This window comes from Ricinus communis, chromosome 5, assembly GCF_019578655.1.
Source record: "Ricinus communis isolate WT05 ecotype wild-type chromosome 5, ASM1957865v1, whole genome shotgun sequence".
Classification (NCBI taxonomy): domain Eukaryota; kingdom Viridiplantae; phylum Streptophyta; class Magnoliopsida; order Malpighiales; family Euphorbiaceae; genus Ricinus; species Ricinus communis.
Window position 1 is genome coordinate 25,703,538 of NC_063260.1, and position 17,742 is coordinate 25,721,279.

Consider the following 17,742-nt stretch of genomic DNA (forward strand, 5'->3'; position numbering starts at 1 on the left):
TTTGAAAAATGTTGCATTTATTGATATTCTTTCTTTTAAAAGTAATATATTTTTATTTAAATAGAGAATTACAAAACTGAATTGACCAAAAAATTATATCAAATATAAATGACTTCTAATTATTAAATTATTCATATTAAGAACATCTGATTATAAAAGATGAAATGTCATACAAAGTGTGTATATTTTCCATGGTGCATATTTACAAATACTTTTACCTACATTTGAATTCATGTTTAATTTATTAAAATTTACTTAAAGTTTTATTTATGATAATATCATAATTTTTGTTACGCTGTTAAAAATATATATCAATTATTATTATTATTATTAAATGACATAATTAATTGATGAGATTTATTTTTATTGATATATATATTAATTATATAGTAGATAAAACTAATCTAGAAATTTGTCCTTAATTGAAGAAATTGGAGCAATTTCAAGTATTGCTCCTCATTTGTAGCCAAACAAAGTAACAATTGATATAAACTTATGGTCGCATTTAACGTGATTTATCATTATATGGTTACTCAGAAATAAATGATGTTTTCGAAAAATCAAAATTAGTAGAGTTGTCACGAATATTATAAAAATAGAAATCGCTAAACATTTTCGCCATGAATTTCGTGAATATATAAATCCAGGATGGGCAACACAGGAACAAAATAAATTCCCAAAGCCGAGTCAGCGTCCCGAAGAAAGGAGAAGAACCGGTCTCGTCCAGCAAAAAGCCACAATAAACCATGTATTTCGCTCGTATATATATATAAATCCCCTTTAACAGTCTCTCCATCTTTAGACCTATCCTTTTTCTTTTCTTTTTTTATGACTTCTTTCTTTCTTTCTTTTTTTCCTTTCTGACATTTTAATCACTCTCTTCGATTCTTGATTTCGAGAAACTAAAAAGTAGAAATCCTTGTACCATCAAAATGCCTGCAACAGAGTACCAACCTTCGTTTCTTGGCAGAATTAGCATCCGCCGGAATCAGGTTATCTCCATGGACGGCAATCATGAGCAAGAACTAGAAGACCTTGAACTTTTCCAGAGGCACGTATCTGATCGTTTTTCAGATTTAATTTCTCCACCAGAAGATGTTGCTTATAGCGAGCCTCTGCTATCCATTTCTTGGTTGAGAAAACTTGTTGATGTTTTCTTGTGCTGTGAAGCTGAATTCAAGGCTGTTTTAATCATGGGTCGCGACCCATCCCAGATTACTAAACCACCACTCGATCGTTTAATTCCTGAGCTATTAGAACGTGCTGTTAAAGCTCTGGATATCTGTAATGCTGTTTCTAGCGGTCTTGATTCTGTTCGTCAATGTCAAAAATTTGCTGAAATTGCTGTTTCTGCTTTCGAACAGAAACCATTGGGTGATGGTCAAGTTAAGCGAGCAAGAAAGGCTTTGAGTTCTTTGCTGGCTGCTATGACGTTTGATGATAAAGAAAACAACCATTTTAAGGGGACTGAAAGAACATGGTCTTTTGGTAGAAGAGGAAATAGCAATTCGAGTAAAGAACGAGTTGCTGGGAATTTTAGGTCTTTGTCAATGATTGTCGCCAAAAATTGGTCCGCTTCGAAACAGATTCAAGCTATGTGTTCTAATCTTGTGGCACCTCGTGGTGGAGAACCAACAGGACTGGCTTCACCTGTTTACGTGATGAGTTCGGTTATGGTTTTTGTTATGTGGGCTCTAGTGGCAGCAGTGCCATGTCAAGAAAGGAGTGGATTGGCGACACATTTTCCTATTCCGCGACAATTGGCATGGGCACATAGTATGATTGGGTTGCAAGAAAAGATTGGTGAGGAGTGGAAAAAGAAAGAGAAAAAAGGGTCTGCTGGGTTGCTTGAAGAGATGCAGAGGATGGAGAAATTGAGTCAGAGTTTGATTGAATTTGCTGATGGGTTTCAGTTTCCTGTGGAGACTGAGAAGATGGAGGAAATGACCGCTCAGGTGGCGGAGATGGCGGAGATATGCCGGAGAATGGAAGAAGGGCTGGTGCCTTTGCAGATGCAAATTAGAGAAGTGTTTCATAGGATTGTCAGGAGCAGAACTGAGGTTCTTGAATTGTTGGATCATGCTGGCAAAGTTTCTCAACCTATAATATAAACTGAGGTTAGGAAATCATATATAACATTTGCTAAATTGCTCTAATTTTTGTGCAAAGTAGTAATCTTGAATCTTGAGATTTTGGGGGGTTCGAAATTGTTCATTGGTATGTGAACATGTAAATGCTGAACCTAAAAGACGTGGATCTCCATACAGAGTTTTTTCTTTTCTTTTCTTTTATTTTCCTCTTTGATGTTTAATAGATATATTGCTTCAACCAACAAGCTTTTGTGGCAAATGATGCATTTCTAGACGTGAAATGTACTCTATTCTTCTTCTTCTTCTTTCCTTTGTTTTGCTGTTTTTTCATGACCTAGGTTCCTATCTTGTATAGTGTGCATAATCTTTTTGTTCAAGAGAAATGTAAACACCTAATTGTGGTCCTTTTGTACTTTAAAGGGATTGTCAGAGTTTTTTTTTTATTTGTTTTTGCTCTGAATTTGAATGTAGTTATCTTATATTGAATGAAGGAATTGAGTTTTCTTAGGCTATCTTACGAAGTTACGATGATGTCAAGGCCACTAATAAAAGATTTTATTGTCAACAAAAGAATTTATTTGTTATATAAGTTAGCAGGTTCTTACATAAATGATAAACTGGGAAGTGAGCTGGTCCTTTGGGATGCCACATTAATTGTGAAAATTATACTTGAGTTAATTATATATTTTTTAAAAAAACGTTTTGCTTTTTCTGAGAGCAAAATATTAATTCATCTTTATAGTAAAGTCAGGCTTGCTTTTTTCAAAAATTCTTAGGCAGAAATAACGTATAGGAACGAAGAAATTGAATTTGCTCTAGGCTATCTGTAAAAGTATTTGACCTTTTAATTGCAGAACAAGGTATCAGTTCATATCTAGAGTAAAAAAAAGGTCTTGATAAGCTTCTTGATAGATAGATAGTGGGGAATTCATCATGCATAAAATTGCTTATTGCAAATGTAATCACCTTTCCAATCCTGTACTTTCCATTTTACGCTGTAAACCCCACCCCTTAAGAAAGCTGATTAGCGCTGCCAATTTGCCATTAAATTACCTAATGAAAGAGAAAGAATCCTTATCAAATAAGCGTTTCTAATGTCAGCTTCCCATTTTTAATACAATTTCGCTTCTTTGTCAATAGACATTAACCAATGGGAAAAGTTTGACAAAATTAGAAGGAAAACAATCTGATGGACAGGTGCATGTTTTCCACACAAGTTTCTGACCACCACAGCATAATATAGGCACGTATTTATGAAAATCTGATGAAGAAAATCTTTTACCAAGCAATTGTATGTGCAAATTTGTGTATTAAATAAATGCCCCGATAAAAATAGATTGAACGAAATGATAAAAGAAGAGGAATCAAACATTTATATACTTTCCCTGTGAATTTTTAAGATATGTTTTGCTCTCTAAAAATGATCTAAATAGGAGACAAAATGTTTGTGGAAGTAATCCTCCCACCTATATTTATTTGTACACTGCTCCATTTTGGCACAACGCGTTTTTATTAGTCCCACTCCGTGTCTATGAGTACATCGCAACAACATAAGCTATGGCCAATAATCCGCACCTATCTAAAGATAAGAAAGCGAAAAATCATATACAGACCTGCCTGTAAGCAAACCCATGTGTTTGTCCTTTGATTTCAATCATATTTGTGTCATTAACCATTCATTATTTCCCCATGCTACAGTTGGGTATATATATATGTGTCCTTGTTCAAAAATAAATTGATTCTGCTTCAACGGTTTTACCTGAATTCGAATATAAACAACTATATTACTATAGTTGGCAAATGGGTTTTTCTTTATATATTGTATATCTTAAAGCATTGCATACATCTATGTTAGTATAACTACAAGTTACAATTAGATGCTAATAATTTGTGATTACATGTGAATCCAGAAAAGTCCTAATGCACAAATATAGTCCTGCACGTGGAATAAGCTATCCTTCTTGTAAGTTTTGAATCTAGTCTATTCATGGTGCTCTTCGTCAATTCTACATAAAAAGGAAGAAAGTCAGAAAGGAAAAGGATGTGTCCCACAACGAAAGGGATTATAAGTATAAACATTTTGTAAAGAAAGCTATAACTGCTTCTGTTCATTTCCTAGTTTGCCAATTTGATTTTCGAGAGTCCAAATTGAATAGTTGTTAGGTAATTTGTAGTGAATTTAAAATCGAATCGACAAATTTCTATCACTTTCAATTCTGGAATAAATTTATAAAATGATTTTTCTTTTTTCAAAATTATTTTAAGATTGCATATATATATATATATATATATCACTTTGTGTGCCTTCATGAGCTTAAGAAGATGATGCAGTCTTATATGTTTATTTTTTTTTATTAAATTAAGATAAGATTTTATTCTAACAATAATAATTAACTAATATTTTTATATTTGTTATAGTTTTGGCATAATTTAATTGTAATAGGATTTTAATATTCTCATATAAATAATATATGAAAATTTTATATAATCTAATTTTAAATTATTGAAATAAAATAATTTTAATTTTTATTATTAATTTTGTTAAATACTAGCGTTATAATTTTGATAAAAAATCTAAAATTAAATCATATATTTTTTTAATAATTTAGTTCTTTAATTGTCATTTGTACAATGCAGAAAATAAAAAATTATATGAGAACAATTAATATATTAAATAAAAAATTAAGAGAATCAACCTTCTTTTTTTGAAAGATGCATTTAATCAACTTTGTTTTCCATTTTTTAATGAAAATCTTACCTTTTAATATAAAAATTATAAATTGACAAATAAAAGAAAATAATTTCAAATACCCAGAAGTACTAGTGTAATATAGGGGTAATTTACCCAGCTGGTACCAATCATTGACACTATATATTAATTTGATACCAAGACTTTAATTTGAATCAATTTGGTGACAAACATACATAAAACTATTTCAATTTATTTCCAATGTTCAAATTCCGACAACGGTGGTAGCGTGGCATGCTGAATAGGAATATTTCGGGTGTTTTGCCCGCTCAGCATGTGCCACGTCAATTAATGAAGTTGACTCAGTAAATCCCCAAATTAAATCCCAATTCCCCTAATTTTCTCCCAATTTCTCCTAATTAAACCCTAATTTTATTCCTCTCTCTTCTATTCCCCTCTCATATCCTATTCCCCGTAACTCCCGTAACTCATGTTACCCCCGTAACTCATGTTACCCCCACTGTCATAGCATTCTCGTATTCAAAAATCTGTCCTTTTTTGAATAACTGAAAATTTATCCTATGTTTAGTTCGTTCTCGATTGTTCGTTACCACATAAGCTTTTTCCATGGATTCTCCACCTGCTTAGCTTCGTCAGAAGCCTTAACAAAGTGTGGCAGTTTAGCTTCGGTTAAAATATTGGTAAGTTGTATTTTGTTCTTCCATTCTGTATGTTAGTTGCAAAGGATGTCCTTCTGTTGTTAAGAGTTTTCTATCAATTTGCGTTTTCTTCTGCTATGAATGTGTGATGAATCTTTAGTTTTGTGGTTGTAGGCTTAGAGTTGTGACTGAATTAGCATAGTTGAGCCGACTGAATTCAAGCTTAGACAAACTTGGATTGTTGGTTGTAGAGTTAAAGTTGGTACAGTTCTGTTTTGCAGTTGAAGAAGGATGTATACTTTGTAGTTGAAGTTGTTTTGTGGTTGTATACTTTCATTAAACTAAAAGCCTCAACTGGAGACAACGATAGAGGAGTTAGCAAAAATCTGTCTTATGGATAGGAGAGATTGGATTGTTTGTTGCAGTTGGTATTTTTTTTTTTGTAAGATGTTTGTGTATACCGACTCAATTGTTAGTGTTGGTGTTGTAGCACCTTTTGTTAATGTTGTAGCACCTTTTGTTAGTGTTATAACACCTTTTGTTAGCTGTTTGTGTATAGGAGAGGTATTGTTAGTGTTGGTAGTTTGTTTTGTAGCACCTCTTTCACAATTGTAGTGTATAACTACAATGATTTTTTATTGTAGTACCTGCTATTAAATCAATAAAAGAAATATTTATTTCTATTTATATATGTAAATAATTCTTAAAATACAAAGGCTGAAGTGGTATTGTTGCAAAAGTATTAAGTATTGCACTTTAAGTAATTACAAAATAACAACTTGTATTAAGTGTGGAACACAAGAACATGACAAAATAATTAAATGATTCGGTGGTCCTGATAAAAAAACAGTTTTGACACTGAGTACAATAAACAAGCATGTGAAATCTGTCTTAGAGGACTACAAAAGCATTTTTAGTCCAAAAAATAAAAAAATAAAAGTTCCTACACATAAACAAGTTCCTAATGTATTAAACAATCATAATGCCTAGCTAAGGCTTACTGTTGTCTCCAAGACCTGGAGGCATCTAAGGCTTCTTCTTGTTTGAGGTTGCAGTCTCAACATTTCCTTTCCTCTTAGCCTTCTGAGTTGTTACTTGCACCTTATCTTTCCCCTTTCCCAAACTTTCATTTGGAGTAGGATTAGATCCAGAAGCTTTCTTTGATGCTGTGGAAAGAGATGCAGATCTAGGAGGCAGAAATGGCTTATTGCCCTTGTTCTTCACTGTCTTGCCCTTGCCCTTCTTCTTAACTGTCTTCATATTACTCTGCTGCTAGTCTTCATTCAGGCCACTTGATTGAGTTGGAATATCAATTAGCAACTCATTGATGCTTATTGTATTTTGATGAGGTCTTTGTGTTTCTGCAACAGTTTGGGACAAACTTGTCCAATGAAGATTAAAGTCATTTAGATCCACTAGATGACCAGGTATGTCAAACTCAGTTTGGCTTGACAGTGAATGAGTTACATTTTGCACCTACATAAGTTAAAGTAAATGTACATTAGGTTATTACAAATACATTTAATTAAGTAAATAAACTTATTACTTGTGTAGTCCCAATTGGATCATTTTCTAAGTATTGGGCATTGGGGAGTTGGTCAGTGGGGTCATTAGGGAGTTGGTCATTATGGAGTTGATCAATCTTATCATGAGGAACTTCTTGGTTGCAGCTACTGTCTATCTGGTTTGCTCTTCTTTTTACCTAGTAAAATACAAAAATAATATTGTTCATTATGTTTTAAAGAAACTTAATGCACAGAAGCTTCATGGAAATGTGGTTAGCATTAACATGTATGTTATAATGCTTTTTAGTGCAACTGTGATCAAACTTTGCAAACTTGATTTGCACAGTGTTCTTATTATCTGTCTTCAAGTAAGCCCAAATAAAAAATCCACATCCTTTTTTGCATTTTGCTTTACATTTTATTTTTGTATTTGGACCAAAAATAAATTGATTCCTGCTCCTTATTAAGTAGTTCTTCACTACATCTTTAAATTACCTAAAAGTACTAAACAACATGCTTATCTTCAAATTAGGGTTGGCCATATCTGTCTCCTCATTAAAAATTGGCCATTTTGTCTTCCTTGAATTAATATCACTTTCATCAGATAAGGAGCATGATCTAAGCTCATCACTTGGTGCATAAACAGTCTCATCTGAACCCTCACCACCAATTATTTCTTCATTAACCCTTGTTCTATCCCTTTTTAACTCCATATCAACAAATAATTCATCTTCAGCTTCATCATGCAAGTCATAATCAGAATCAACAAATTCAGGGTCCTCCTCATCAGCCTCACTTTCAAACTCCTCACTATCATCATCCCCATGACCATCCTGTTCAATCTGTACCTCTTCTAAGCTAGTGTCATCACTACTTAGCATTCTTACTTCCTGAGATGATTCAATATTATCAGCATGCACAACATTCTCAGTTGGTTCTAAATGATCTTGTTGCATATTTACCTTATCCCTAGCATAAACATGAATCACTCTTGACTCATCAACACTTAAAGATATCTCAATACTATCACTGTCATTATCTAAATTTCTCAAACTATTTGTGTCACTTTTCTTTGGATGCTTCCAAAATATAGAAAATGATACAGGTACCAGACCCAATTCTCTAGCCATTGCATCTATCTCTAATCTTGACATCATATCAGCAGAATAAAAATCTATGCTCCCAACATCTCTAATTTCTGGCCTACCCCTACCATCTACCCCAAAACAATGCCATTTTATACTGAAGTACTTTGTATGAGGCACTGCATATGGTAAAATAGATAAAACAAATCAATTTTCTCTATATTACAGTCACTCAATGCAAACACTAAGCTAGGGTTTCAAAACACCAAATACCACAACAAAACACAGAACAGAAGATCATCCTTTGCAAGTTACCAAAAATCAAGCACAACCATCAACATGCAACATAAAGAGCACAAAAACAAAATGCAAGTTACCATTATTTTAACTGAAGCTAAACTAAAATATAAAATGCAAGTTATATGACTTACAGTATACGGGTTGCCTTTTGCTTTCTTCCCTTCATCTCCATTCAAAAGATATTGTACGATGCGATCAACAATGTATAATATAAAACGCACTCTGCAATGTGAAACAATCGACAACAAACTAAAAAGAAGGACAGATTTTCAAATGCGAGAATGCTGTGACAGTGGGGGTAACATGAGTTACGAGAGTTACAGGGAAAAGGAGAGGAGAGGGGAATAGAATTAGGAGAAAATTAAGGGAATTGGGATTTAATTTGGAAATTTGGTGAGTCATCTTCATTAATTGACGTGGCACACGCTGAGCGGGCAAAACACCTTGAATATTTCTACTCAGCATGCCATGTCACTACCGGTTGTCGGAATTTGAACATTGAGACTAAATTGAAATAATTTTATGTACGCTTGTCACCAAATTAATTCAAATTAAAATCTTGAAATTAAATTGATTAGCTGGACAAATTAGCCGTAATATAGATATGTGCAAGGCGAAATACCTGGCAAATTTTAGGGGCCCAAATATGGATTTTGCTTTTACGAGAAAGCTTAGAACTGATGGCAGAAACATGATGCGCCTGAAACAAGATTCGAATAAATGCTAGGGCCCTAGAGCCCATGCAATTTAAAACGATAGCGTTTTACCGAACCATAGCGGTTGAACGGAATTATGCTAACGGCCTCGAATACTGAAACTGAAACATCTGGTTAACGCCATTACCAGAACAGCTCTGTTAACCTAAACCAATTGCATCCAAACAGATGCACTTTCACTACACTACACTTTATTCAAATATTTTGACGCCATGCCCATGACCATGACCTTTGGCCCTTTTCTAGAGCCAACTCCATGATTAGTTTTTTAAAACCACCTACTTATATTATAAAAGAAAAAGCCTAATGTCTCCAGGTTCAGCTCGCTCTCTCTCTCTCTATTTAGCTGCTTTACTTGACTAAATCTGTAAGCCTAAACTCGTGATCTATCTTTACAGTACGGAAATTAATGGCGACGATATCAAATTCACTTCCTCTTAAGCACGGTCTATCTCTCTGGTGTCCACACTCTTCTTCTCTTAATCGAACCTTCCACACTCCTCCCATCGCTTACCGGATCGTACACCGTAACTACGTCGTTTCCGCCTTCTCTAATGAGAATCGCGAGTCCGTTTCTCGCTTGATTACTCCATACAATTTTTATTTTATTTTTACTTAATATTTATATGTATATATTTTTTAAAAATTGGTGAAGGTTTGTGATCGTTGGTGGCGGGAATGCTGCCGGATATGCTGCACGGACATTTGTCGAACATGGAATGGCAGATGGAAGGCTTTGTATTGTTACTAAGGAGGTCCATTTTTATATATTTATTTATTTATCGATCTCTTAATTTGTTAATTAACTGTTAAAATGTTGAATGCTGGATTTTTTAGGTTTCAATGTTATATTTTAGTTTGTAATGTTTAAATTTCGGTTGTATTTTTCTTAAATGTTATTTGTAGCCACATGCACCATATGAGAGACCAGCTTTGACTAAAGCCTATTTGTTTCCACTAGATAAGAAGCCAGCTCGTTTGCCTGTAAGTGTTATGTTATGATTCTTTATCTAGGTTTTCTTTCTTTTTTCATTTTGGGATTTTTTGAGCATACATTTTAATTTATGAGTTGATATTAGAGATTATCAGCTTAACTTCTGCTGTAAGTGAAACTTACATCTGCAATTTTCAAAATTGACAGAGTTAATTTTGACTTCATTTATTATATCATGTTTTTTGGTTTTGAATTATGGTGGTAGGGTTTTCATACTTGTGTTGGATCTGGTGGGGAAAGGCAAACTCCTGATTGGTATCAAGAGAAAGGAATAGAGGTGCTGCTCTTCTTATTTATTTATTATTTTGAACGACTGCTTCCACTAAAGAAGCTTCATAATGTCTTTTTCATTTATTTATTTTTTATCTGGTTTTTGCTTTAATTTGTTCCTTGGTTTAAGAGTTTCTTATTATCAGTTAGTATAACAATTATAGAAAGAAACAGACAAGGTAGATGCTGGGGAGAATAAATTGGGAAGCAATGCACAATGGATTGACATGCATTATTTGGGGTTCTGATTATCTTTAGCATCTGCAACGCAATATTTAAGAACACAACCTTTGTTTTTGGTGTTTGATGTTTAGATGTTGTATGAAGATCCGGTGACAAGTATTGACATTGAAAAGCAAACTCTAGGAACAAACTCAGGCAAGCTGCTCAAGTATGGAACTCTTATTATTGCCACAGGATCTACAGCATCAAGGTAGCTTAGCATTTGTTTAATCTATGGTTATTGGATCTCTTTTCTTTTAGAAATTTTGATTTCTTGATTGGCATGGTCTTAGATTTCCAGAGAAAATTGGAGGAAGTTTACCTGGTGTTCACTACATCAGGGATGTGGCAGACGCCGATTCCCTTATATCATCTTTGGTAATTTTCCTGGCATCTGATTTATTTGTTATGCTATGATAATTTGTTACGCTGTTCTAGTTTATATTTCCGTTATTATTTTTCTTTCTTATATAAATGAATAGATATACCTGAATTTCAATGTTGATTCTAGTTGAACAATCTAACTCTAGAATTTGCATCTCATGAACTGCATTTCTTCGTTGAATTTTACTTAGTTTTTGGAGTTTGTTGCTTATTTCTTGTCATGACAGAGATTTCCTTTCTGTTTGTAGGATAAGGCAAGGAAGGTGGTTGTCGTTGGTGGAGGTTATATTGGCATGGAGGTCGCTGCAGCAGCTGTTGGTTGGAACCTGGATACTACAGTATGTATTCATAATAATCTTAGAGCTTTTGTAGGACTTGAGACTAGTGAAGAATATGATGTTCTTCACAATAGAGAAACTTCAACATTTTGTTCATTCATGAACTCATATTACTTAGAATACCATGCCTGCCATCTCTACACTTTTGAACCAAATTTGCTCTGAATACTTTATTATCCAATTTCAGTTTGCTTTTATTTTTTATTTGGTTTGTCTGATGTGCACTTGGTGGATATCATACGCGTTTCACATGAACTGCTACAGAATGTTCTCTTCGCTCATGGCATATTATAGAATACGTCTAAAATTTTGTACTGAATTGTCAGGTGATGCGTGGGAAATAAGTAAATTGATGTTCATTTCTTTCTAAATGTGAAATAGTGCTTCATCGATTGACTAGGAGAATAAGCCCTATCATATGGACGAGAAATCTGCTTAATAGACCTTCAGTGTACATATCCTCTTGTTTGCTTGTCTTGGATCTTCTGAGCTTGTGTCTTTTTTATTCTTTGAAATAGATCATTTTTCCAGAGAAGCATCTCTTGCAAAGGTTGTTTACTCCTTCACTTGCCCAGAGGTATGAGGAATTATACAAAGAGAATGGTGTCAAATTTTTAAAGGTTTGCACTCCATCTCTTTCTCTCTCTGTGAGTTTTTACTATATGTTCATGGGTCTATCTTGAGGTCAGACCAATGTTTGAACACAACTCTGCATCAGACATTTTGATTTTCTTGTATTTCTGGCTAGGGTGCCTCTATCAAAAACTTAGAAGCTGGTTCAGATGGACATGTAGCTACTGTTAAACTAGAAGATGGATCTATTATAGAAGCAGACACGGTTAGAGATCTTAATGTTTGACAATATTTATACATTTCGTAGTTTAGATGTAGTTCTATTAATTCTCTGAGTCAAAAGATTGAAGCAACTAATGGGTCTTTTTTCCCTTTTTTTGCAGGTAGTGATTGGAATTGGGGCAAAGCCAGCTGTCAGTCCCTTTGAACAAGTGGGGTTGAATGCTACTGTTGGTGGAATACAGGTTACCATCATACTGAAAATGTCTTGGTGTCTTAAACTAAAACTCTTCTATGCATTTTCAGTTTTGTACTCATGTGTATTGCTCTAGATAGATTTAAATTGACAACCTGTATCATGTCTTAATGGATCATGATTTTGTGTAATTTCCATTCCTGCACCATGTATTTTAACTGTTTTGGTACTGATAGAACATATGGTTGATTCCAGTGAATTGGTTGTATATATTAGGGTTGAATTAACAATGCATTAACTAATAAGTATTGAGCATAATCCGATTTGGATTTCCATCTAGTTTGGGAACTGTTTCTACCTTTTTGCTTGAACATTTATGCATGTTGTGTCTGAATACTTACAGATTTGTGTCTCAGGTTGATGGTCAGTTCAGGACAAATAAACCTGGAATTTTCGCAATTGGAGATGTTGCAGCGTTCCCATTAAAGGTATAAATCTCATAGATCAACCTAATATATTTGATAGTCTTATAGTACACATGGTTTACTGGGTGCAGATGTATAACCGTACGGCCAGAGTTGAACATGTAGACCATGCTCGTCGATCAGCTCGGCATTGTGTTAAAGCATTACTTAGTGCTCAGACTAGCACGTAAGTATCAATCCTTTCAATGGGAGTCAGTTCTTGGGCTTAGAATGTGCTCCAATTGCTCCAACTATGCTACCATGCCCGCCTCACTACTACTTAATTAATTAACGGCTAAGCGATTTTATAACCTAAGGTTAAGAATATTAATAATTTAATGCTTGATGTTCAGATATGATTATCTCCCATACTTTTACTCAAGGGTCTTTGAGTATGAAGGGAGCCCAAGAAAAATATGGTGGCAGTTCTTTGGAGACAATGGTACGACCCTTGTTACCAGTTATTATTATATTCTTGTGTAGCATTACAATCTCTACATTTTGTATGTTATTGTCACTCACTGTTAACTGTCTACCTGACCAGTTGGAGAAGCAGTTGAGATTGGGAATTTTGATCCTAAGATTGCAACTTTCTGGATAGATTCTGGTAAAATAGATTTGAGGGTCTACTCTCTTTCACAGGCACACATAAATCTCACCTTCTGACATCCATGTGTATTTCTTTCCCAGAGAGATAATTTAAATTAATTGTTGCTTTTCCTCTAGGTAAATTGAAAGGAATTCTCCTTGAAAGTGGAAGTGCTGAGGTATTCTTTCTAATCCCATTTGGACTTGGTAGTTGCCGTATGTGTAAAGTTAAAAGTGTCACCAGCATCAGTTTAAAGCTCCTCTCATTTCTGTCCTGGCTTTTGTTTGTTTGTGGTTTTCTAAAGATCCTGCGGTATTTTGTTTTTCATAGTTCTTCTCATTAGGTTATAAAAGTAAAACTGTTAAACAATGTTGTAGGAATTTCAACTCCTTCCTAAACTCGCAAGGAGCCAGCCTAGTGTTGATAAATCAAAGCTTCTGAAAGCATCTTCAGTTGAGGAGGCGCTAGAAATTGCTCAAGCATCCCTACACACTGCTGTTTAGTTGAGAATTACACGGCCAATTTCAGAATGCTCCCAGATACTGCAAAAGTTTAGTTCTTCAATAATTTTCTTGCAGGGCGAATTCTTCCTAGCCACTCATTACCTGATTTTGTCTAAATCTCTGGTCATCTATTGTGGAATAATTTAGCCAGAAGATGCTTAAGATATATATATATATATATATATATATATATATATAGAGAGAGAGAGAGAGAGAGAGAGAGAGAGATGCATTGCGAAATTGTTATATAATGTTGCTGGTTTTTGTAAGTTAGAGAGCTCAATAGCAACAGATAAATTGCTATTGATCACTAAATGTCTACATTCTGCAGAAGAAAATAATTTAGCTAGACTATTGATGTCCTATTAGATTAGTCTTAAAATCTCAGCCAAAAGTTGTTAATATTAGCTCAGAAAGTAGAGTCTTCTTCCTCATTGGTTCCAGCAATAAAATGTGCATAATACAGAATAAGGAATATCTTCATATTATTTGACAAGGAACATAAAGAACTGACAGCAAAGAACGTCTCCAGTCGTTTAAATATGAAATGATGGTGCAAGGGTGTGTGTGGAGAGAACAAGTTGATTTCATGATTTGGTAGTCGGCCGATCATACAATTCTTTGTAGGGAGGAAGAGAAACATAGGAGTCTGATGGATCATAGATAGCAAGTGCCAAGCAGCCCGAGGATTTTATTTCTCTTACATGTCTTATAGTAAGTAGGACTTAATGATAGCTGATTTTGTTCTTTTGCTTGTCGATATATATGTGTGGTTAATATTAGACTGACTGGTCGGAAAGGAAATTAGGATCCCAGTGTCCAAGTGGACGAATTCCAGTAATCAATTGTATGGGGGATCAAGGACAATCAGTTTTTGCTAAAGTCACCTATATTGGTATGCAACAGACCTGGCTTTCTTTTTTTTCCATTGAACATTTTGTGGTTTAAAAAGGAACAAATATTTAGGAGAATTACGTTCCCAACCAATGACTTAAATATTTTTTGGATGGCGAAATTTCATAGAAAAAATTAAGTTACAGCCCCCCATATGTCAATAAAATCATAAGGTTATATATGACCCAACATAAAAATGATAAAAAGTTCAATGTAGAGACATGGTAGTGTCGGTCTGCTGTTTTAGTTTAAGCTTGAGTGGTTGGAAGATGCACAAAGCCACACTTGCGGCCCTGCAGTTCAAGAGTTAAGCTGCAAGCAAGACTGAATGCCCCTAAAATAACTAAAGAGGGAGCGGGAAATAATCCAATGAAACCCCACCATAGCCATCCACAAGCTTTGGGTAACTCAACGGAGAATTAAGTATTGGGCATACCAGGAGGGAACTGAGACTCCAATAAACGTATGGGGCACTAACATGGAGTCTAATTTAATAGATAATACACGCGAATGACAGACTAAACTAAATAATATAAAATTCAAAATAAAACAAAAACCAACATAATTAATCATCGTTTCAGTTGCTATCTGAGTAGCAAAGTTGGACTGTCAAATTGGTGTTAAGGGGTCCAATACGACGTAGCCGTCCAAATTGCAGAAATTGTGATTGTACGGTCTCTTTTTATTTTTATTAGAATCAAATTAATATATATATATACATTAATTTTTAAAATCTAAAATTTTTTAATACGTGTGTTTAATTTTTGACATGTATAATTTTTATTTTAACATGTATACTATTTTTGACATATAGGATTCAAGCTTATATGTAATTTTATAATCTTTTTTATTAGTTTATTAATTAATAAGTTAAATTTCTAATTGAACACTTACTCTAATCCTAAAAATAGCATGTTATTATGTTTAAATTTTATATTAACTAACAAATTAATTTTTAATTATATAATAATTCTAATTTTAAAAAATAGCATCTTAAATTATATTTTTGATAATAAATTTGTTTTCTAATTATATAATAAATTTTTAATTTTAAAAATAGTAATATCAATTATATTGTTAAATTTTATAATTAAAATTAATATTATATGTTATTACGTAAAAATTTTATTTTGACATGTGTACTATTTTTAATACATAGGATTCAACCTTATATGAATTTTCATAATTTTTCTATTAATTTATTGATTAATAAATTATATTCTTAATTAAACATCGACTCTAATACTAAAAAATAGTATAATTATTATATTTTAGTATTATATTAACTAATACATAATTTTCTAATCAGATAATGATATTAATTCTATTCTAAAAAATAGCATATTGTTTATATTTTATATTATATTAACTGATAAATTAATTTTTAATTAAATAATAATTTCAATTCTAAAAATAACATCTTAAATTATATTTTTAATATTATATTTAATAATTAATTACTTTTTAATTATATAATAAATTTTTAATTTTAAAAATAATAATATTAATTATAATATTAAGTTATATAATACTAATATAATTAATAAATATTTCAAAAATAATTTTTATATTATTGCATCAATAAAATTTTAAAATCTTAAAATTAATTAGTTTGTTATTATTTTTTAAATAATAATAAATTATTATTAAAAATTAAAAACTTTATTTATCAACTTAATTTATAATCAAAGTAACAGTAAGAGTTATGCACGGATAAACAACTAATTGAATATTTAACTCTTAACCAAATGGTAAGCCATCCCGACAGGCATCGGTTTATTCTTATCATTTTCTTTCTGATTTTTTATTTTATTTTATTTTTTTTTCTTTTCTAGTTTATCTAAAGTTGGATCTGCTGTTCGTGTACGTGGTTGATAATTTATAGATAAATCGATCCTCAAATATTTAAAAGAGTCTTAAATTGATAGGAATTTCACTTCAAACCTAAATAAAGATAAACAATTTGTCATTCTCTTAAAATCTCGTTGCTGATAACGTATTAATTAGTTTGGAGTTTAGCTCAGTAGACTTCAGACTTAATTAGTGGAAATTAAAAAAATGTGCAAATCAGACTTAAAAGAATTACCAAAGCGTAAGCTGCAAGATATTGATTTTTCTGTTTGACCATACGTGGGAAAATATTTAAATTAACCAACGAATTACTTCCGGCACCCAAATTGAATGTCAAAGTTTGTCACTGGTGAATGAGTGAGAACTGGAATTATCAGTATTTATTCGATTTGGCGTTTATGTGCTCAGATAAAGATTATCGGAAAAATGATATCATAATTCATTAACGTGATTAAGGAAAAGATACCCTTTCCTTTTAGATAACAAACCTATTCGACTGTAGTGGCAGTGCCACAAATTAAAAATACCTGATTTAATTTTTTTTATTTAAATAATTATTATTTTTACTAAACTCTAAAGTAAGTATTACTTTAGAAATAATTTTATTTTAAATTAAGTATCTCTTTAAGAAACTAAGGAATAAATAGTTACTTTCTTTAAAATTTGCTCTTAATCATTATGAATGAAATTATATTAATTTTAATTATTTCAATTAAATAATTCTAGTTAATTCTTTTGCTGTTAATTGAGGTTACTTAATAGATTTCTTAATTCTTATAAAATCACTATTATATTTATTTTGAAATGAATGAAATAATATATAGCTAAAAGGTATTTGAAATATAAAAGTGCAGTTATTATTTAAATTCAATAGTTTTTTTTTTATATATCTTATTTTGTTTTCTTATAGATATTAATGATTCTAATTCTAGTCCCTTTTTTCATTTTAGATTTTTATAAATAGAAAAAAAGTAGAATAAAATATATTAATCAATGAAGTTAGAATAAAATATAACCCCTCAAAAGAAACGACTCAATATATATGAGAAATTGTCAATTGGTGCTATACACTTAAATTGGACAATAATATATTCTCTGGTTATCAGTAGACAAATATTATTAATGTAGAAAACAGAACAACTTTTGATAGAAGAACTGACGTTCACACAAATACCTAAACCCCATTACCAAAATGACTTGG

At 32.3% G+C, this 17,742-nt stretch overlaps 2 protein-coding genes across 2 annotated transcripts; both read left to right on the forward strand.

Annotated features, from left to right (window-relative positions):
* Window positions 1-786: 786 nt before the first annotated feature.
* On the forward strand, window positions 787-2,602 carry LOC8287430 (protein ROH1). The gene has a single exon (XM_002509809.4). It carries the CDS (start codon window positions 933-935, stop codon window positions 2,109-2,111), a length of 1,179 nt encoding a protein of 392 aa, XP_002509855.1. The 5' UTR covers window positions 787-932; the 3' UTR covers window positions 2,112-2,602.
* Window positions 2,603-9,182: 6,580 nt separating this feature from the next.
* LOC8287431 (monodehydroascorbate reductase, chloroplastic/mitochondrial) lies at window positions 9,183-14,161 on the forward strand. Its single transcript, XM_002509810.4, has 17 exons — window positions 9,183-9,360; window positions 9,443-9,611; window positions 9,700-9,799; window positions 9,951-10,028; window positions 10,244-10,315; window positions 10,623-10,741; window positions 10,824-10,908; window positions 11,163-11,252; window positions 11,771-11,872; window positions 12,001-12,090; window positions 12,209-12,289; window positions 12,657-12,728; window positions 12,797-12,891; window positions 13,058-13,146; window positions 13,249-13,311; window positions 13,431-13,471; window positions 13,671-14,161. The coding sequence occupies exons 1-17, from the start codon at window positions 9,351-9,353 to the stop codon at window positions 13,794-13,796; spliced, it is 1,482 nt and encodes a 493-aa protein (XP_002509856.1). The 5' UTR covers window positions 9,183-9,350; the 3' UTR covers window positions 13,797-14,161.
* Window positions 14,162-17,742: the final 3,581 nt, after the last annotated feature.